Source organism: Podarcis bocagei, assembly GCF_964188305.1.
Source record: "Podarcis bocagei genome assembly, chromosome: 4".
In the NCBI taxonomy this organism is placed as follows: domain Eukaryota; kingdom Metazoa; phylum Chordata; class Lepidosauria; order Squamata; family Lacertidae; genus Podarcis; species Podarcis bocagei.
The window spans coordinates 45799131-45821208 of record NC_138128.1 but is presented as its reverse complement, the minus strand read 5'-3'; the positions used below and the strand labels follow the sequence as shown (position 1 = coordinate 45821208).

The 22078-nt window shown below is 46.4% G+C and overlaps 1 protein-coding gene across 2 annotated transcripts; it reads left to right on the top strand.

Moving 5' to 3' along the window:
* Window positions 1-617: 617 nt before the first annotated feature.
* TLX1 (T cell leukemia homeobox 1) lies at window positions 618-22045 on the top strand (the record flags this gene model as incomplete). Of its 2 annotated transcripts, none has more annotated exons than XM_081189869.1 (3): window positions 618-1137; window positions 6149-6350; window positions 20667-22045. In XM_081189869.1, 3 exons carry the CDS (start codon window positions 618-620, stop codon window positions 20887-20889), a joined length of 945 nt encoding a protein of 314 aa, XP_081045995.1. In that variant the 3' UTR covers window positions 20890-22045. The 2 variants fall into 2 exon arrangements, with proteins under 2 accessions (XP_081045995.1, XP_081045994.1); XM_081189868.1 differs by having other exon boundaries at window positions 6113-6350.
* Between the last annotated feature and the right edge of the window lie 33 nt (window positions 22046-22078).

The window sequence follows — 22078 nt, the reverse complement described above, 5'->3', positions numbered from 1 at the left end:
GCCCCGCCACCGGCTGGGTCTGGGACGCACGCGGTGCTAAAAAATAACGGGGCGCAGAATTGCGGCCGCGCGGATAATACGCTGACTCAGGCGGGAGGTTGCGCGGGTGCTTCGCTGTCTCCCCAAGCGCCAGCGCTCTGACTCTGCTGCGCAGACGAATGGTCTTGCTAGGGTCCATGGGTGCCTGGCGGGGCTCGCCGCTTGGGTTTGGCTAGGAAAGAAACTCCTTTTCTTCTCCCTCCCTCCCTCCCTCTTTCTCCTCGGCTGTCATTCATCCAGCTTCTCCGTGCTCCAGCCAATGGCGGAGCAGGGCCTAGCAGCACCAGGCTTTTGGCTAACATGATTGATGCCCTCGCAGCTAGGCGAGAGAGGGAGCCCACGGGCGCGCACATCCCCCCACACCCTCCCCCTCCCCCTTCCCCCAGCTTTTCCTTCCTCCGCTTCCATCCTCCTTTTTTTTACCTCTTTGGGATCAAGTGAAGCGCGACCAGGAAAGCTGCGCGTATTTTGAAAAAACCTCTCGCCTGGAAGAAGAAGAAGGGAGGAGGAGGTGGTGGTGGAGGTGGTGGAGGGGGGAGGGTAAAAGTCGCCCTCTTTGGGGTGGCTGTGGGCCCAGCATGGATCACTTAGGGGCGCACCACCTCCACCAGAGCCACGCCGAGCCCATCAGCTTCGGCATCGACCAGATCCTCAACAACCCGGACCAAGGCAGCTGCATGATCTCCAACGCGCGCCTGCAGGACGTGGCGGACTACGGCCTGGGAGGATGCGTGGTGAGCAGCGCGTACAACCCCATGGCCGGCCACTACGGCTCGGCCACCGGCGGCGGAGGCGGCGGCGGAGGAGCAGGAGGAGGAGGGTCGTCCTCCGCCGGAGGTTACAGCAACGGCGGGGCTTGCAGCATGGCTTCTCTGGCGGGGTCTTACAACATGAACCTGGGGGTCGGGACCATGAACGGAAATAACCTCAACGCGGCCGGGGGCGTGATCCGGGTTCCGGCGCACAGACCCCTGACCGGAGGCGTCCACCAGCCTCTCTCCACGGCCGTGCCCACCGTCCCGTCCGTGAACAATCTCACGGGGCTGACTTTCCCCTGGATGGAGAGCAACAGGCGCTACACCAAGGACAGGTTCACAGGTGAGTGGGTCTCTTTCCCTCCTGCTGCACACCTGCACTGGTCTCCCCCGTCGCTCGCTCACTCGCTCACTCGCTCTCCTCTCTCTTCTCTCGCATCCGAAAAACAAAACAAAAATAAGCTTACTGGCTCGGAGATGGAGCGTCCCTTCTCTGCCCCTAAGCAACAAATTTACCGGGCAGGCCTTAGGCACGATTTGTAACTGGTTTAAAAGCATCGATTGGCGTGATTTATAAATAGCTTTGATGGATTGATCTTAGATTTATGGCCCACTAGAGCGCTCATATATATGCCTGGGATTTGGCGGTAAAAAAAAGAGAGGCCTCCGTAGTAGAGAAGTTTAATCACATTGATTATCATTATTAAATTGGCTGTATTTGACAGCACTGTTATCCCGAGGTTCTAATGTTGTTGAAATTACAAGGGAAGAAGTAGGCTTTCACCCTCTCGAGCTATTCAAGTATTTCTCCCAGAAATGGAATTGGCATGCTAATAATCCGTAGTTTATCCATACTTTGTTCAATGACATTCATAGGAGCTGAGGTCTCCTTTATTTTTATTTTTAAATTGGTGGGGTGATCCAGCCCCAGTACTCACGCGAATGAATTTATAAATGATGCATTCCTACTGTAGCTGAATTCCCCCTCCCCCTCACATGGCTATATCTCTCTATATCTCTTAAAACTGCCACAGATATATTTATTTGAAAGGCTATAATAAATGCTACCACTAATAGCAATAATTACCACCACCACCACAATAGTAACTTATAATGTGGTCAGGCGAATAGTGTGTGTGTGTAAAATATAACATTTTGGCCAAATAATTATGTTTATAAAAAGTAATAATAATTCATCTACTACCGAAAGAACAGCCTATTCCAATGTTCAGGTAACATTTTAATAACCTTCCCGACTGTTTTCAATAGAATATACAGCACACGTGCGCGTGCCTTTATAAAATAATTTATATACAAATACACATATACATGTTTCCCAGCCCTAGACAGACGGCATTACGTGATACTGATCTGTAACATAAATAATGAAAAGGGGCAGGATCCAGATGCGAATGGCAGGGGCGAGAGTGGCCGATCAATAATCTGGTCTTGGGAACTACGTCTTCCTTTTGCGCCTCCTTTCGGATCCAGTCTTTTCTCGAATCTCTGGCCTGTAAATGGAGAGATCTGCGCTGCTGTTATACGTGCACGAAACAGAATATGTGAGCCGATCAAAACGTATATTAGTTCAGAGGCAGATCCGTTCGAAGGAGAACCGCCACATAAACCGGTGGCTTTCGGAACATCTCGGGGATTTCCTGCCCCGCTCCCCTCCCACTGCAAACAATGACGGCCATAATATTTCAGTTTTAATTTAAAGAGTGAAACCCGAGCTTCATCAATAAAATCCCCATTATCTTTCGCTTGGAGAAGGATAGGATTACCCCAAGGGCTGGCAACTTACCTATCTCCCGGGGGGTTGTAAAGTTCAAACCAATGACTGTTTGGAGAGCCCCAAACAAGACAGATGGGCAGATAAACACCCGCGCAGTCGGGGTCTTTCCACCGAATAGAGCGCGCCCACCGCGCCGAGGCCTGCGATCCGCGTTGGGTTTGAGCCTCGAACCCTCCACCCCGCTTCGGTTTCAGGAGGGTTTCCAGGATGTTGTTATTCCACAGCAGGGAAAACGCCCCAAGGTGGGGAGGAACCGGGGGTTTCGTTGGAGGAGCGAGGAGAATCACAGGAGCAAGACGCGTAAGAACTAGTCCTTTATTACAGATGACCCAATAAAATATAGAAATGTAGATGTTATCTTGCATTCCCTCTGCAGCCTTTATTTTATTTTATTACGTATCGCAGCCATGATTTCCAGGCCTCAATGAGACGGCTGCAGCACGCGTGGCTCTGTGCCGCTTGCTTTTAGAGCACGATTTTTAAAAAGGTTTTTTAAAAAGCGCAGTCTGATTTATTCATTTATTTCAAGAGAGCACCTTGGGCTCCTAGGTTTGTTCTTCCGACGAGGCTCCTGCAGCAAGTTAGAGGCCTACCTCTTCCTCTCTCCCCTTGCCTTCCGCTGAAAGCATTTGGGCAAAATAGGAAAATTGTTGGCGTTAAACTTGAGGGAAACACGTGTGTGTGGATTGGGAACTGTGCGATAAAATATACGGAGCGTTTAGTGGAATTTATTTTCCTCGCTTTCCTGTGGAACGCTTCTTTAATATTCATAAGCAGTGCAATAGCATGCACGTTTACTCGGAAGTAAGGCCCGCTATGTACAGTTTCACTAACTGTTAGGTAAAAAGTGCATAGGATTGCAATCTAATCTAGCCATAAATAAAGATATTTTGAAAGTCTCTTAAAGTCTTCGGATTTGCCACTAAATTATAAATCAGCGTTCAGATATCCTAGGACGGGGGGGTACAAACACTAAAATAAACTCATTTCATATTTTTCACCTACCGCCTTCCCCTTACTTCCAACTTATTTCCAGTTCTCCCAATTCAAGCTTACAGTATGTATTTCGCTCCATGCTGCCCCTATAAATGCCTGGAGTATTTTTGTTTGTTTGTAAATTAAAGGAGAAAGAAGTACATTAGGCCTGAATAGAGAGGTGTTGGAGGATTGCGCTGTTAAGTGTCCTATTTAACAGAATAATTCCCAGTCAAACTTGGAACCAGAGGCAACACTCCAAAAGGTCCCCGTCCTCAACCCCCAAGTGACTCTTAAATCCTTTTGTTTTCCGCGTCGGAAAGTTTAATGTAAAAATCTTGCCACAGTGGTTTTTGGAAAACATCTTCCATAGGAAAGACTAATCACAAGGGAGAGGAAAAGTTGAGAAAGCAATCTAAATAGTATTTTGGGGGCTTGCTTGTTTTTGCTCTGTTTTGTTACTTGCATAGCAGATTGTTGTTGCCATTTGAGAATGATTTCACGCCAGCATCGGAAAGGTCGGAAAACAGGCCACATTGCATCGATTTAAAATCAAAACGAGAACCATATGAAAAATCAAAAGAATATCTTTGATTACGCGGCCCATTTCCCATTCCTTCCCCCTCAAACACACGCGCGACTCATGCCACCCGCTTTTTACCTAATAATCTTCGTTCGTATTCTTAATAGTTTTTACGAGCATTCCTTTAAAAGCAACCCGCAGGTTTCGTGTGCGTGTGAATTGTATTTTTAAAATTAAACAAGCAAGTGCTCTCAGTATTTCATGAAACGCTGTATCGATTATATCGAACTGCATCCGCTTGAAACACAGTAACACCCAAAGAGCAACGTAGTTTTGCGGGGGGGCGGGGGGAAGGGAGAAGTGTAGCCCAATTCTAACCACGTTCGTTCTACACTAAGTCCCACGATGGCTGCAGTTCTGTGCGCACTGATTCGAGAGTAAGCGCATTTGCATTGAGTGAGACTTAGTTCATTGGTAAGCCTTACAGCGCAATGCCGCGCGTCTTTCTTCGGAAGGTGTCCCATTGTATTCAATGGCTTTTTCTAGCTTAGGGCTGAGGTTTACAGCAGGGATGAGTAACCTCCAAATGTTGTTGGGTCACCACTGCCATCATCCCTGTGCATTGGCCCGGGCCTGATGGGGGCTCCAGGATCCCCAACCCTTACAACTTTACCACCGCTGCTCATAGCCTGACGCTCTGCACCCTTTTCTTCCGAGGTAATTCGACCCAATGTTTATGACCCAGTCCTACGTTTTATTTCGAAATAAGCCCCATTGATTTCAGTGGGCCTTGATTCGTGTGTTGAGAGTCACCCGTAGCAACGTTTTCGGGGGGAAATAAACCAAAGTGGTTGGTAGGGAAATCGCCTGAAAGTCAGAGCTGCTTCAGTCTTTGCAAAATTAAAGCCTTCGGGGGCAGGAGCGGGTGCGGTGAAACATTAATAGGACTTAATTGCTGCAGTGATTCGTGACTCCTGCGAGGCCCAGATGAGTTGTGTCCTCATTTCGCTCGCGGTGTTGCTCGCGGTGTTGCTCTGCGCTGGCCTCCGGGCTAGCGAGGCAGCAAAGCTCAGCCTTAGAGGGTAGGATTAGCCAACGTTTTGCACGATTACATATGCATTTTGAAAAAAGTCGCGCCCGAGTCCCTCGATGATCATCCATTTACTGTCATGTTGCCCATTCCGGGGTTGTTGTTTTATTGTTGCTTTGCGGGGGGGGGGGGCGAATCCTGAACCCCCAGAAAGTGAATGCTAATGGACCAACCTAAGGTGTTTCACCCTCGGTCACCTCCCCAAAGTCAGCTAGGGACAATCCTATCTGGGAAAAGGGACGGAGATGTTTTGTGGATTGTTCCACTGGCCTCAAAGCCTTCGATAAATGTGCCCTGTGGACCATTCAGTCTAGTTTTGTCTTACTTCGAGGGGTGAGGGGGAAAGGGAAACCCCAGTTTCAGTCCTCAAGGGCCTGTCTGCTCGCCTTTAGAATATCCCATCTCTGGAACTCCTTTCCAACTCGTCTCCCGGCCCACCAAGAGCCCCCAGATTAGATCTGAAGTCTTTTCAATATCCAGGGGACTAGTCTCGTGGCTAGTTTACTAACTTGATAGATGTCGTCGTAGTGCTCTACATGTGTACGTCTATACCCAGAGGCTCTTGGGGCGATAGAAATAAATAGGATGATGTAAATAAAAAAATAAATAAAAAACCGGAGAAGCTCAGGCAAGTCGAGATCTTCGGAGAGAAATTTGGAGAGGTTTCCACTTTCCCCTTCGCAAGGCTAAACGAAGAGAGGGTGGGGATTTTGGGTGATAGCCTGTCTTGAGGGGAGTGGGGGTGTCTGCCTCTGTGCCTGGGATTTCCTCCCGTGCTCTCCTCGGCCCACCTCGGCCCAGCCTCGCTCTCTGACTGTCTGTCTGTCTGTCTGTCTCTTTCTGTCTCTCCTCTGCCGACGCTTGTGGACCCCTCCTGATCATGTCGCCGCTTGCTTCTTTGCCCCCACCCCCGCCCGCCCTGTCTCCCCCTCCAGTGGCCCTCTCACCGTTCACTGTAACACGCCGTATAGGTCACCCCTACCAGAACCGGACGCCCCCCAAGAAGAAGAAGCCCCGCACCTCCTTCACCCGCCTGCAGATCTGCGAGCTGGAGAAGCGCTTCCATCGGCAGAAGTACCTGGCCTCGGCCGAGAGGGCGGCTCTGGCCAAGGCACTGAAAATGACCGACGCGCAAGTCAAGACCTGGTTCCAGAACAGGAGGACAAAGTGGAGGTGAGCGGCCGAGGCCAGGCCTAGTGGGGTGTGGGGTGTGGGTGTGTGGGTGTGTATGTGTGTGTGTGTGTGTGTGTGTGTGTGTGTGAGAGAGAGAGAGAGATTCCCCTTTTTGCAAGCGCGAAAGTGTCCTGGGATGCGCCTGGGCCTGCCATCTGATCTAAATATGCTCCCCCCCCAAAAAAGGGGGGAGCCCCATTAACTCTGTGGGCTTCACTTTCCAGCCAACTCCTACATTAGGATGCAGAGCCAGGTAATGGTACCTCCGCTCCTGCTCTTTGCTTTCCTCTGGGTTTTTCCCCCCCTTTTGTGGGGGTGAGATGGGCCTTCGGGGTTGCCTGAACCTGCCTCTTTTCCCTGAGGTGTGAGCCAGCTGTGACTCAAGCCATTATTGGCGGATGGGATGTGTGTGCGCGCGCGCGGCCGCGCGACAGTGGCGCCATTGTATTGACTTGCAGTGTCTTCCGCGCGCGATGAATGGGAGGCTATTGTTCATGCTCTAAGTGGTTCTCCGCAGCCTTGTCTGCACGTGCAGTTGGCTTAATACATGACGACCCTGAAGTTTGAGTTGGTTGGGAGCAGCGGAATACTTTTACCCAGGAAGTCCTATCTGCAAGCGGAATCAGTATTAAGGGACCTGTCTATGACACCTATTGAATTCATGTCTCCCTTATCTATACCAATGTGCATGTGCGTTATTTAAGCCCTCTGTTATCTCTGCCTGCCGCGTGTTCCTTTCGGTTTTTCGTCGAGCCAGTCGCTCCCATGTTTGACAGCCTCTTGCATTCTTTTCAGTCCCCGTTTCAGACCTCTTTATAAGTCTCTGATGTCCCGAATTTCACACACATCAGACAAAAACGGTTGTCCACCCCCCCACGTGGATGTTTTATGATGAAGCAGATGCTGGCATCATCTATCTGCCTGCGCTCGCCCCCCTCCCCCAAGCCGTGCGCCTTCTAAATTGTCACGTGCATAGCTTGTCTCACAAGTTGCCTTGCTTTCAGAGCGAGAGAATTTGATGGCCTGCCACTGGAAGGGTTAACGGCGTTCCAGCCTATCTATCCATTGACCGCTTTCCGGGGGGAGGGGGGGCTCGGAGGTGTTCTTGCCCGTTGCCTTTTCAAACAAAAGGATCGGCGGGAAAGAGTCTCAGGCCCGTTGCTATAGTTGCAGAAACAAATCAAGAGGCATTGTATTGAGGGGTCCAAGTGTACATCCTGCCGTCGGAAGTGAGCGCAGGTTCCTGGAGCCCTGGAGAACTTTCTGAAGGAGGCGCTTCGCTAATCTTGGTCATGGCCAGGGCAGCATGGAGCCGAGGTGAAGGAAGCCCCTGCCAGAGATGCTCTGCAGGCTCTGTATGTTCTTCCTCTGTCTTCAGTGACCGTGTAGAAAAGAGGCCTCATCTTGCACGTGCTCTGTTCTTCTCAACAGAGCATTTAATCGGATTCAAAGTCCTGCCCCACCCTAGGAAAAGAAAGGAAAGGCGTCGCCCCTGGGTATTTATGTTTTAATTTGCAGGAGATGGTTAATAATATTATTAGCACTAGTACTATTGCTACTATTAACTATTAACTTAGTTGGTCTTTAAGGTGCTACTGGAAGGAATTTTTTTATTTTGACTATGGCAGACCAACACGGCTACCTATCTGTTACTATTAATAGTGAGAGAGCCGCCATGGTGTAGTATTGGACGCCTGGGAGATCAGGGTTCAAATCCCTGCTCAGCCACTAAGCTCACTGGGGTGATATTGGGCGCACTGCAGTTGTTCAGCCTAACAGGGTTGTTGTGAGGATAAAATGGGGAGAAAGAGAACCAGGCATGGCTCCTTGGAGGAACGGAGGAGTGTACATGAAGCAATAAATAATGGGTATTTTGGGGAGAAGGAGGAGCGTGCGACACCAGCATGCCAGAAGTATGATTCTGAATTAGACTGCAGCCCAATCCGCTCACGCTTTTCTAAGAGTCCCATTTAACGGAATAGAATTCACTTCCGGGTAAACGTGCATAGGATGTCACTGTTAGGTTGCAAACCTATCTGGGAGTAAGCGCGACTGAACGCGGCAGGACCTATTTCAAAGGAAACCATGGCTAGGATTGCGCTGTCGCGGGTAAGAGAGCAGCAGGACGAGATCGGAGTAAATGGTTTGCCCAGGTGAGAAGGCATTTACATGAGTTCAAGGGCCTCAAGGGAACCAGCGTTTTTCAGAGTCACTTCCTAGAGAGAGAAAACTAGAATCTTATAATGGAATAATAACCCTGAGAACGTCTGGGTTTCCAGTTTTAATATAAGAAACTATACATGGGGCGGCGGAGTCTCCCAAAGACTTTTACAGTGGAGGTTACAAGCGCTAAGCGCATGATAAAACGCTAATGCCCTTTTTGAAAATGGACGTTATGAAGCCAGCAAGTTTAAACACGTGTTTGTAGAATGCGGAGTTAAAGCCTTTTTGAGGAGTTAGTAAAAAACAAACGGGTGGCGTGCGGGTCACGGCTGTGCCAATAGCCTCGCCACTGTCTTTCCACAGCTAGAGCTCAATGGTAGAACATCTGCTTGGCATGCAGAAGGACTCAGGTTTGCTCCCCAGCATCTCCAGGTAGGGCTGGGAGAGAGAACTCTACCAGAAATCCGAGAGAGCCGCTGCCAGTCAGTGTAGACAATACTGAGCAATGTGGACCAAGGGTTCAAGGGAACTAGGGAGGCCGGGAGCCTTCAGGGGTACACGCTTGCTTCCAGATCACGCGTGGAAGCCTGTGCTGAACCTTGGTCCCTTCGTACCTTCTGCCTTTAAGAATATAAGAAGACCTCTACTGGATCAGACCCAAGGCTCATCTAGTCCCAGGGGTGCCAACTTTAATAAAATATGGGGTGGGGGTGGGAGTAAGCCCCTTCCCACATAATCGATCACATGCCGTTGTGCAGGCACACCATTTGAATGGCAATGCCCACCAACGTGCTGGTGGGGGGGGGGAGGACGGCCCTCTCAACCTCGGCTCCTAGGCTCTTATGTCCAGTCCAGTGCTGTTAGTACAGTGCCCCCCTCCCGAGGCTCACAAGAAACCAGCAAGCAGAACCTGAGATCAACAGAGAATAGCCCCATGAGCCTACAGGACAAGCTTCTGAAGGCAGGGAGGGAAAGGGTTCTTCCTACAGGCTGCCTAGTGATCTACAACCTTCCGGATCCCGTGGAATCCTGTGCCCGCAAAGGTTCTCTGCCGCCCTTCCGACGTGCACCTGAGGAAGCTGGGGAGAACAGCTACCCAGCGCGACTCCGCCCCCCGCGCCCGCGTGTTCTCATGAACTAACAATACTTAAAGCGGGTTTGAATCTTAGGAATCCGGCGTTTAAAGCTCAGAAAAGTGGGTTTGCGGTTTCCTAGTCTTAAATTAGCCAGACTAGACAGCAAACTTTGCCCTCACTGCGAATGTAAAAGCAGAGTCGTAGCTATGGGGCGGCTAGCCAGCTGTTTTGTTTTGTTTTGCCCCTGGAGCCTTCAGAGGGGCGCCATTGAGGCTCCCGGGCCCAGCCTCTGTGTGTGCATGCAAATTCGCATGGATATGTGCCAAACTGGCTCTTTGACCCGAGTGAAATAAAGCCTAGTTTCGCCCCTGGTAAAAACAAGGTAGTCCTTTCCCGAGCAAGTCCCCCTGCCCTGCCCACTTCGTTTTGCGGTGCTGACATTTCACAGCACCCAAGAGATTTCGGCCCTAAAACCCACCGACAGAAGATGTATTTGAACGTTTCAAACGGGAGCTCAATGCCTTTCACATGAAACATCACTGGGCAGGATAAGCAGTTTCAACTTTTTTTGGGGGGGGGAAAGTATTCTGAGCAAGGATAGATTTCATCAAAGTAGATTTGACATTTTTGCTCAAAATGAGTATATTCTGTGCTAAGCGGGCGGGCGGGGGGAGGTTACTGTCGGAATTTTGCAGTTCTGCCAAAGAAACAAAAGCCTTACGTCCTCAAAGTGAACCATTATTGTTAGCCATTAAATGGGATTAAACGAACTATGGTGTAAAAGGAAATATAAAGACAAGAATTTGCTTGAAGTTTGCGCGGTCCCTTCAGTGGATACTAATTCTCTAGAAATATGAATGTTAAGATAAACAACTTTGTTAAAACACAAATTATTACTATTTAATTTATTTTTACAACTGAAGCAATTTCAATGGGAGAACAACTCTCCGGTTTAGAATAGAGGCTTTATCCCTGTTATGCTCCCCGATGTTGCAAATGGCCCCTCCCTCTCGGCCAGATCAAAATCTGCTTGAAAACTGCACACCTATCACAGGACAAAGCAGAGAGCTTTTCCTTCCTGTAGACCAGAAATCCTCTTCATCCGTTTTCAACCTTTCCTTCAATTTATAGTTTTTAAAAGGCTGGGGGCATAATTTCGCTAAAGTAGAAAGGAGTAAGGTATTAGGGATTCCATTAATCCCCCAATAAACGTCATCTCATAACTGAGTGCTTGTAAGATGAATGTTCCAAATGTTGTCTGTTAATATATTTTAAAATAGTTATCAGTATGTGTTGAGCTATGTATGTAGGTATTTCAACTTTCTGGGTGACTTGGAGGCACACTTATTTCTCCCTGGGTATGATTGTGTCAGATTGCAGCCTCACAATCTTTTCAGAACAACAAAACCGATCCTTGCAGTGTAATTCCCTTTGCATTGGCTTCAGTAGGGTGAAAAACACTTCTTTCATGGTTGATTCTCTCTCTCTCTCTCTCTCTCTCTCTCTCTCTCTCTCTCTCTCTCTCTCCCTCCAATTGTAAACTGCCTTGAAAATTGTTGCAGTTCAAATGCATCCATGAAATTAAATCGCTTATTTAGAATTGGGTATAACTAGTGACACAAGTATGGAACTTGATATGTAGTTTTTATTTTATTTTAAAAGCTCAGTCGGATTTATTCGCATTGCCTGTACTTTAGGGCTGTGTTCATATTAAAATATGGGGTGGCTTTCATCTAACTTTTACTCAGAATACAGGCACTGAAATTAATGCATCTAACTTGCTCATTGTCATTCATTTCAATGGCTCTACTCTGAGTAAAAGCTACTTGCATACCATCCATGGTCTCATAGAAGACGACTCCTAGGGGCCGAGGGCACTTCAGCCCCCCAATAAAATAATTGAGGCGCAGGGCCCCCCAAAAGTTGATGTGCATTGCCATTCAAATGGGGTGTGTGCACCTTGTGAGTGATTATGCAGGATGGGACTTACCTGCCCCCCCCCCATATTTTATTCAAGTTGGCACTTCTGTATCTCATTAGGCACATCTGCAACAGTAATCCACTTTAGGGCAGACAGGGCAGACTATATGGGGTTTGCTGTAGTTGTTATTTCACACTGAAGGCTCCAACTTTATGAATGTATTTCTATTTATTTAAAAATACGCATCCTGCTTGTCTCAAAGACATAAACGGAAGGAGCTTAAAACAAAGCACAAAATACAAAATCAGTTCAAGATTGGTGACATGCATTAAGCTGCGATTCAAGTTGCGAAATCGGGAAAGCGACAGCTCTAAAACCACACTACAAATTGAAAATTGGGGGGGGGGGGCTTGGTAGTTCCATCCACTTGGAAGTCTGGAGGGTGGTGGGAGAGGGAACTCTCTGTGGCAGGAAGCCCCTAAGCTATGGCGCTCCCTCTCCACGAAGGTGCACATGGCCCCTTCATTCTACAGCTTCCCAAGAATGCTGAAGAATCATATTGTTACCTTGGCCTTTGAGGCTTGAAATGCATATTTTTTAAGGACCCAGACAATACTTCTGACTGGGAATGGTTTTAACTGGTTTTTATATTGTGCGCTTATATTGTTGTAACCCACTCTGAAACCTTATGGTGAAGGGCGGGTGAGAAATCCTATCAACCCACAAATAAACAAACGGAGCCACAGGATCAGAGCCAGTCAACAGAAAGCGAGGAAACATCAAATCAAAGAGCCTGCTTTTAACTTGCTGCCCGAAGGGCCGAAGTGCTGGAGCCGGATGGACCTCCCTGGGGAGGGCATTCCATAAAGGTAGTATCACAACTACCTTTGAATTGTGGCGCTGTAATATTTTACCGGGTCAGGCAATTGATTAAGCTATTAGAAGCTTGACAGCGGACTGGGCTATTAATGGATTGACTCCAAGCCAAGGTGCAACCTGATCTTCTGCATCGAAGGCAAGGCCCTCTTGGGGTTTACTCGTAAGGAAGCGTGCATAGGCTTCCAGGACGAACCTAGGCAAGTTTACACTGAAGTGGTAAATCCCACTGAACGGGACTTACCCCCGAATAAAGTGTGTTCAGGTTTTACAGCGTTTAGCTTACTGACATCGATGAAACTTAGTCGTGACTCCTTTAAACAGCCTTAGACTTCTATGGGACTTAGCTGCCGTGAGTCATGTTCCCCAGATTGGGGTGGGTGGTGGTGGAAGACGGCCTTTGCTGCATTTTCACCGGTCCCAGCGCTGCCTGGGCGGGAATCCCTCCCTCGAGACACTTAATCTCGGTGCTAGGAAGGTTTGCTTCTATCTGCATATTTGCAATTAAGGCGCTGGACGTTCTGTGGCGGAGCTGTAACTAAGCTGCTCGCTTTCCGTTTGCAATCTTGAAACAAATTGGGCTGGGACGCGTGGCTCTTGCTGCTTCTTCCATCTCTCCCTCACGCCCCCCCCCCCCGTCTTCCTTCCTTCCTTCCAGAAGCCCGGACAGCGCTTCTCTCTTTCTTTGACAAATTACTCCTTTTTGCCCGCGCCAAGTGATGCTAACTGAGAAAAATGCCCCGCGCTGAAATTAATAATCTGTTTTTCACTAATTATCAAAGCGAGGAAGCAGGGTTGCAATTCTCTCCGAAGTCAAAACAATATTAAATATGCATCAGGAGTGAATTTGTGGTGGAAAGAAAGCGAGTGCATTATTCATGCGGTTCTTTCCTGAAGCGGAGCGAGGCTGTAAAACTCCTTTAGACCTCTCTCCCAGGCGTGGGTGCGAAAGGTGCGCGCGCAGAGTGCCCGATCCTGACCCTTTCCAGACCCTTTCCGTCATGCGTAAATGTGCCCACCGAAATCAGTGGGGAGTGCCAAGCGCCAAGATTTACTTCTTTGGCTTTTATCTTAGTTGTGCAGGTCTAGAAAGTAAGTTCCCTGACTTTAATTTTTGTTCTAACCGGTGTGTCTTCAAATGAGCTCAGAGCTCCTTCACTGCTTTACCTTCGCCAGATGGGCCAGGACAGCAGCACAGCTAAATTAAAAGCAAAACGGTAATTACAAGACAAGCACCCGTTTTTGTTTCGTTTTTTAACTGGGCAGGTCTTCCGCGAAGTGGGTCCCTGAATGTGTTATTAAAGAGGAGCCTGAGATGACTCATGGAAAATTATTCCTCCCTTGCCCGCGCGTTCCTTCAATGGCACGTTTTAAAGTCTGATGTCAGGACGCGAGCAGGTGGCAATTAGACGGTGGATAAATAGTTATTTGGAGGCCGAAATTAAGCAGCGTTCAGGGCCCAGTGCAGTCAGCGAGATGGAGTTGTACAAGTGCCCTCTCTTCCCATCGAAAACAGACCCTCTTCCCATCGAAATCAGCAGCAGTTACCCGTAAGCATGCACTCTGCTATGGTTGGTTTGTGCGCGTTGCTATTTACGTTCTTGACTGACTCCAGCAAGTGCCTTGGAACTCAGTGGAACTTACTTTCTTTTTTTAAAAAAAAAATAATTAACAGATTTTTATTGGGTAATAATAATCCATCTAAAGTCTCTGTTTTCAAGTCTTACAATCTTCCATACTGGTCATTGACTTTCAGAGTGAGACTTTACGGTTATAGGCAATACGTGGTCGGGAGAAGTAAGGAGAGAGAGCAGGGAGAAGGGATATTTTAGGATCAGGCTGTATTAAAAATGCTGTATACGTACTAATCATAAATCATGGCAACTTTCAACTGATCATCATAATCATCAACAACAATATACTGTACCAAAAGGAGCCTGGGATGCAGGTTACCTCTTTGGGCTCCTCCAGCCTGGAGTATACGTAATATGGATTTGAAGCTGCTTGTATCTAACTGGCAGCTTGCATTCCCCCTATCCCGTTAAATTTGGATTTTCTTCATCAATGGATAATTCAATAAAGGAAGAAAATACATTTCACCCAACTGAACTCACAGAAGCTTATTATGTGGGTGGGTTGTGAGTGGTTGTTTTTTACCTGTGTGGTGGAGTTTCCCTCCGTGGTGTCTATCACTAACCCCCCCCCCCATTTTGTTTCCATCAGTCCAAAGAAAGGGATGTAGTTTGCCTTTTTACACCTGTTGTTGCTGAAGGCATGTTCCTGGTGTTTTTGTTTCTGAAACAGCTCTTTTGTGCAGAACTGCTCTTGCAGAAAACATCTGTATTTATTTTTTTTAAAAAAAGGAGACAGGGAAGGAAAAGGGGAGGAAAGGAAGTGGGCCTTTCATGCAAGCAACTCCAAATCCTTGTTTGGCATGGAGCAACACACATATTGTTATTTAAAACACACACACACCTTTTTGTGCAAATCTGGTGTATTAAAAACTTGTGCTTTAAAAATAATAATTTTTTTTATAAAAAAGGGGGGGAAGAAAAGGGGGAATATGCACAGGTAAACAAATACTTTTATGCATGCCCACAATGGCTCTCAATCACTGGCTTGGAATCACTACTACTACTACTACTACTACTACTATTATTATTATTATTATTGCATTTTGTGCAAATCTGGTAGATGAAAAAACTTGTATTTCAATAATAAATAAAGAAATAAGTGAGAATGTGTGCGCGCACAGGTAAATGGAATACTTACATGTATTTCATCCACATGGAACCAGAACCTATGCTGGGCAGGGAAGTATTAACTGAGGGCAGGGCTTACCCGCCCCACATAATTGACCACAAGATGCAGCACACCCTTTGAATGCCAATGTCTATCAACTGGGGGGGGGGCAAGCCCCTCAAACATTTTATTGGGGGGTCTGAAGGGACCTTGGCCCCTAGGAGCTGGCTCCTAGACCACCCATTAGTGTGGATGGGGAAAATTAAGGTAGAATTCAAAGGCATAACATTGAAAGTGTTCATACCATGTGTGTACAAAGGTGCACAAATGCACACATGAAAATAGCAACCACTTTAATGCATTTGTGTGGACACTGCCTCTTTCCCCACATCCTCATTTTGTTGACAGCAGTTTAGGTTTTCAGATGAGAGATGGTCATTTTCTTGTGTTTCCGAGAAGCTAAAATACCTACCATGATTTGTCACTTTCACTTCCCTGCACTCTGTCTCTCTCACTCTTTTAGTAGTAGTAGCTATCTATAAATATTCTAGGGCTGCTGGAATCATTGCAGTAAGTAACTATTTAATATTATTACCAAAACTGTAATGGACTTTGAACTTGAAGCACTGTAAGGAGATCAATTTTAATAAAGATAATAAAAAGGAATCTTCTATAGTTTCAATATAAACAGAATTTTGAAACAATTTATTACCAAGTGAAAGAGAAGAGGAGGAAGTTGATAGATAGTAGAATCAGTCAGGTAACCTCCTACACCTGATTAGATTGGCTTGATAAAAAGATGGGAGAGTCTCTTTGGGTCATGGAAGAGTGTGAATGAGCAATGGGTGTGAGCCAGGCATGTCCTCATTTGCCATCCTGCTGATCTAAAATCAGTGGCGTAGCGCGGGGGGTGCAGGGGGGGGCGGCTGCAATGGGCGCAACATCTGGGGGTTAGGGTTAGGGGGCGCAAATCCACGGGTTAGGGGGCGCAAATCCATGGGTTAGGAGGCGTAAATTACCCATGCTACGCCACTGTCTAAAATGTAAAGGAATGTGGTCAAAATGTGTCACAGTGAGCCCCAGATTAGTGGGCCTGAATAGTTGGCCCACTTCTGGGGAAAGCAAAGCAAGTCTATGCCTCATTTTCCCCTCTCACCTTTTTCAAGCCTGGTTTCACAGTGTAGATGTTGGGCAGAAACATTTATGCATAAAAGAGGCAGTGCCTAAGCATTTTTACTGGACCAATTTCTATTGAGAAAATAACTTGGCAAGATCAAGAAGAGATACAGCAAAGCTGGGTCTGTCCTGAACTGTAGGCCTGGGAATTGATTTCAGTGTAGTCTAAGCACACAATATTTAATAGTTTTTAATTGTCTTATTAATCTGGCATCACAACTGATGAAGCGGATATCATTTTTAAAAATCCAGAACCCACTTCTTAAAGCAAAGGATTTGCGATTGTTGTAAAAGAGAGAAGGAAATTGGAAATAATGCCATAGCGAAACATCCAACTCACTCTTTCACCGGAGAGAAGCTCTGTTGAAAGTCTTCAAGAACTTGCAGCTCAGTGGCAAAGTATCTGCTTTGCATGCAGAAGGCCCCAGGATCAAATCCTGGCATCTCCAGGTAGGGCTGTCTGGGAGAGATCCCCTTCTTTAAACCTGGAGAACCACTACCAGTCAGGATACAAGATTGAGTCAGTTGGACGAACCGGTGGTCTGGCTTGGTGAAAAGGAGCTTCCTATGTTCACCACACCAGGCCTTGTTTAGACTTTGTGGAAGAGATGGGAGGTGAGAGATTCTTTATAATCTTTCCAATCTATTCTCTCTCTCTCTCTCTCTCTCTCTCTCTCTCTCTCTCTCTCTCTCTCTCTCTCTAACAAAACAAAAACAAAAAAACCCCAAACCATTCTCCTTTAACGCTTCTTCCTCTTCTTCCTCCATCTTTTCTTCTTTGCCCCTCTCTCTCTTTCTTTGAGTCTTCTTCATTCTTTTCCATTGTTGCCTACAATCATTAAGATCAGGTCCACTATCTGTTTGAATTCTCAGTAAGTTCTCATGATGCTCTGAACAGGAATGTGCTGTGCTACTCTTTAGTGCCATGAACTTTCACGATACCTCAAGTAACTGATGAAGCCAGCAAATGGTTTATGAAACTGTGATTGTGCCACAATAGATCTGTTGGACTGTGTTCACTAGGGACCTTAGAAGAACCCTCCTGCCTAGTCAACAGTAATAGCTCAGTACAGGCATATCTTTCACTTTCATCATGTAAAATTATTTAAAGGGGGTGTAGAAATACTTTGGGAAACTTACCAAGTGTCATCCAGGACATTGTCCTAATGACCCGAGCTCATCTACATTCCGTCCAGTCATGTGACATCAGTCTCATTCTAATGCAATGCTCCTTAAGCTAATGTCTGCTAGGCGATATGGGACGCTTTCAGACAGAAGCATTATGGGAGCTTTACATTGCAAATGAGTTGTTTAGATTTTCTATACACACAATTGGCATATGAGAGAACAACTCACTGTTTTTTAGTTTTAGGTTTCTTTATAGATATTCTGCTCTTTCCTATCCATATTATGGACTCTTAACTTGGTAGTCCTAATCCAGTGTTTCCCAACCGGTGTTCCGCGGCACACTACTGTGCCGTGAGACATCGGCTGGTGTGCCGTGGGAGGGAGGTGGGTGAGTCGGGCGGCGAGAGGCGGCGGCGGCGAGGATCCGCGTCGAGCCGGGGGCGGCTCTGCGGTGGTGGTGCCGAGCGGCGGGGCAGCGCGCGCAAAAGGGAGGAGCGCGAGACAGCGGAGGAGGAGGAGGCCGGCATGTCCGGGCAGCAGCAGCAACAGCAGCAGCAGCAACTCCCGGCGACGGCTCCTCAAGCCCCGCCGCCGCCTCCGCCCGCTATCGCCGCCACCACCACAACAGCCGCCGCCGCCTCAGCTGCCGCCGTCCCTCAGTCCCTCGCTCTGCTGCCTCCTCCCACCCCGGCAAGGGGGAGGGAAAAAACTTTCACTTTTGTGCGTCCCTCCCAGCGTGACGCTGCGCGCTGACGTCACGGGGCGGGGCTTTAATGGTGGTGTGCCGCGAGATTTTTTTCCGGTAAACAGGTGTGCCGTTGCCCAAAAACGTTTGGGAAACACTGTCCTAATCAACTTTCTGGAACTTCTGATTAAATCCCATTGAATTATTATTATTATTATTATTAAGCTCAGGGTATTAATATGGATTCAACTTTGTATCCTGCCCCCTCCCCATTACTTAAATGGGAGAGGAATATGCATTGGGTGTAATTCATTCATAGATGCCAACAAGCTATGAGACCTTTTGCCAACTCTCCTCTAGTTCAGAGGATTCTGTCCTGAATCTTCCAACACTCAACTTCTTCAGATGTCCCTGAGTTCTAGTGTTATGGGAGAGGGATAAAAACTTTTCTCTATCCACTGTCTCCTTGCTATGCATAATTTTAAAAACTTCTATCATGTCACCTGTTACCTTTTCATTAAACTAAAAAGTCCTATATAAAAAGTATAGAAAGGCTTATACAGTGGTGCCCCGCAAGACGAATGCCTCGCAAGACGAAAAACTCGCTAGACGAAAGGGTTTTTCGGTTTTGCGTTGCTTCGCTAGACGAATTTCCCTATGGGCTTGCTTTGCAAGACGAAAACGTCTTGCGCTTTTTTCTTAAAGCCACTTGAAGAGGCGCAGTTGCGACAGACCGTGCTTCACAAGACGAAAAACATCGCAAGACGAAAAACATCGCAAGACGAAAAGACTCGCGGAATGAATTATTTTCGTCTTGCGAGGCACCACTGTACTTTAATCCTTGCTGAATCCATAGGTTCAGGGAGATTAATTAAATTCTAACACTTACTGGGTCCAAGAATTTAGAAGTGTCTATCACCCACAAACTCATATCAATAGTTATTAGAACTTATTGTTGGCATTCTTACTTTTTTTGTTTTAAGCAATGTGTCCCTCAGATTTCTTTTTAGCATCCCATACTGTCCACTGGCACTTTTTTGGGGGGGGGCAAAGTTCCTGTTCTTTTCTGTTATCTTCACCTGGACAAGATTTCATTTTTTTAAAGGAAGCCTTTATGTGAAGGAGATGCGTACCATCTCCACTGAAGACAAAAATCCTTTTCTGATATGACCAAGCTGACAAGAGTAGTTTCCCCAATGTTGATTTACAGAAGCTTGGCAGTTTAAGAAAACGATTGTTGTGCTCATACACATTGCTATGCTATCAGGAAGTCACATTTATCAGATGGTTGCATCAGGGCAGCCATTATTTCCTCCATGTGTACTTCACTGTGATTGCAGGTTTGAGGGCTGGGTTGCGAATGAGGGAGTGTCTTACTACAAAACCTGGAGGACTGATGATTCTCTTCAAGCCCAACCAGGGCTTATTTTATTCTACAGAACTGTCACCCCAAATATGCTTTCATGGAGGCTAAAGCTGACATTGAAAAGTCTTTTGGGGTTTGAGCTTGGGGGGGGGGGAAATGAGCCCTGTTTGATCTTGAAGAGGATCCTCAGTCCCCAGGTACTGTACTAAGCCACTCTCTGATTCCTAGCACAGCTCTTTAACCTGCAATTGAAGCATTACAGGGACGTATGCTGTGGCATTGTTGAGTACAATTTTCTCAGCCCAATCTGCAATGTGGAGATAAAATCAGTGGATAGCATTGCAAGGTTGTTGCACTCTCTCCTCTGGAGCTCATCTGAACAAGTGCGATGTGGCCTGAAGCAGAAGCAGAAGCAGAGGGAGCCAGTGTGATATAGTGGTTAGAGCAGAGGTAGGCAACAGGGTGCCCTCCAGTTGTTGTGGAACTACATCTCCCATCATCTGCAGCCAAGATGGCCATATTAAGGCAATTATGGAGTTTATTTTATTTATTTAGTAATTAAATTTTTATACTCCCCTTCATCTGAGGATCACAGGGTGCTTTACAGTTTAAAAACACAAAAAATAGCATAACAACAAACAAAAACAACACTCCACCGCCCATTCAGAGTTTAAAAGGTCATCTAAAAATAACAATAACAATAACAATAATAATATATTACTTATACCCCGCCCACTCTGGGCGGTTCCCAATAGAATACTAAAATCACGATAAATACATCAAACATTAAAAACTTCCCTAAACAGGGCTGCCTTCAGATGTTTTCTAAAAGCCATGTAGTTGTTTATTTCCTTGACATCTGATGGGAGGGTGTTTTTAATTAGCCAAAGGCTTGGGAATTGTAGTCCAACAACATCTGGAGGGCATCATATTGGTTTCCTCAGGATGTAAGACTAAGGCCAGGAAGACCTGAGTTCAAATCTTCATTTGACCAGGAAGCTTGCTGGGTGTCGTTGGGCCAGGCACAGACTCTCATCCTGACTCTCACAGGGTTGTTCTGAGGATAAAGTGGGGGCAGGAAGAACCACACATGCTCCCTTGAGCAACTTGGGGGGAAAGGCAGGGTGCAAATCTTATAAATCAAGAGTACTGAAAAATGATACGGTCTGCATCTTTCTCGCAGGCGACAAACTGCAGAGGAGCGGGAAGCAGAGAGGCAGCAAGCCAATCGCATCCTCATGCAGCTCCAGCAAGAGGCCTTTCAGAAAACCATCAACCAGCCCCTCCAAGCAGACCCCATCTGTGTTCACAACTCCTCTCTCTTTGCCCTCCAGAACCTCCAGCCATGGTCAGATGACTCCTCGAAGATTACCAGCGTAACTTCTGTAGCCTCGGCCTGTGAGTGAAGCCTTGACTTTGCCTGTGCATGGACTGTGGCATCCCAAAATGGCTGCCCTTACCCAATGCCATTGGGAGAAGATCTATGACCCAGAAAAGGGAGTGGTGAACCAGCAACCAGATTGTGCCCTATGCAAGCAAATACTCTCTTAGTGGGCAAAACGTTGGCAGTATTTCAATAAAGGGCATCACTTTTGCTACTTCTTTGAGATTGCAAGGCCCGATTATGAAAATTCATGAAGCGTCATTTAAAGACTTTTCTGGGGAGAAAAGAACCTTACTGTTGTTCTTTTTTAAAAAAATATTTCCAAGAGAAACCACTCATATAATTCAGTTTTACTGGCAATGTAGGATTTGTTCTCCCATTTAAACATTTTAGACTGATCACTTGTAAGCGAAATAATGACACCAGTTTGAATTGGAAATGTTTTTGAACAGCCTCTGCATCTTCAGCTAGGGTTTGTTTTTGTTTTGCCTCTAAGGACGGTAAGATCCTGCAGATGAACAAGAACCTCCCTCTTTTCTTTTTCTTTTTAATTTTCAGAGATGAATTCTTTGGGCTTCTCTCCTTTTCCTTATTTTCTCCCTGCTGAAGGAATGAAACCAGAATTATTGTTGAATGTAAACATTACATTGCAAACCATTGTGTGAAGGTTGTGATCAGTTTTCCTGGCTACCACAGACTCTGCATTGATCAACTTATAGTTTAATAACTCTGAGGCATCTGTGGCATTTTTGCAGGGGTAATGCAGTTTCACTTGATGGATTATTTTGGTATCGTTTATGATGTTGTTCAATATTTTATTTACTTTTGGGTTGAGAAGTCTGCTTTGCCATGAGTGGAAAAGCCCTCTTTTCCCATTTCCTGACCAGCATTTTCACAATTTTCTTTTCATCACGTTGAGGAAAAGCTTCTGATTAATTTAAGCACTTCTTATAGCAAACTCCAAGAATATAGAAAAGATATCTACAGCATATAGTTTTCACTTACTTTAACCTAACCATCACTGCCATTTTAAATCGGATGATACACAGAGCCAGGCAATTTATCAGAAAAGAATATTTTCAGTGAGGTTTTGAAATGCATTCATCAGGTTTTTTTATTATTAAGTTATGCACTTATAAGATGGTTTCCTTTTTTTGTGTACTCATTTTCTAAAGTGTTTGTGTAATTTATGTGGGAAAAAATTGAATAAA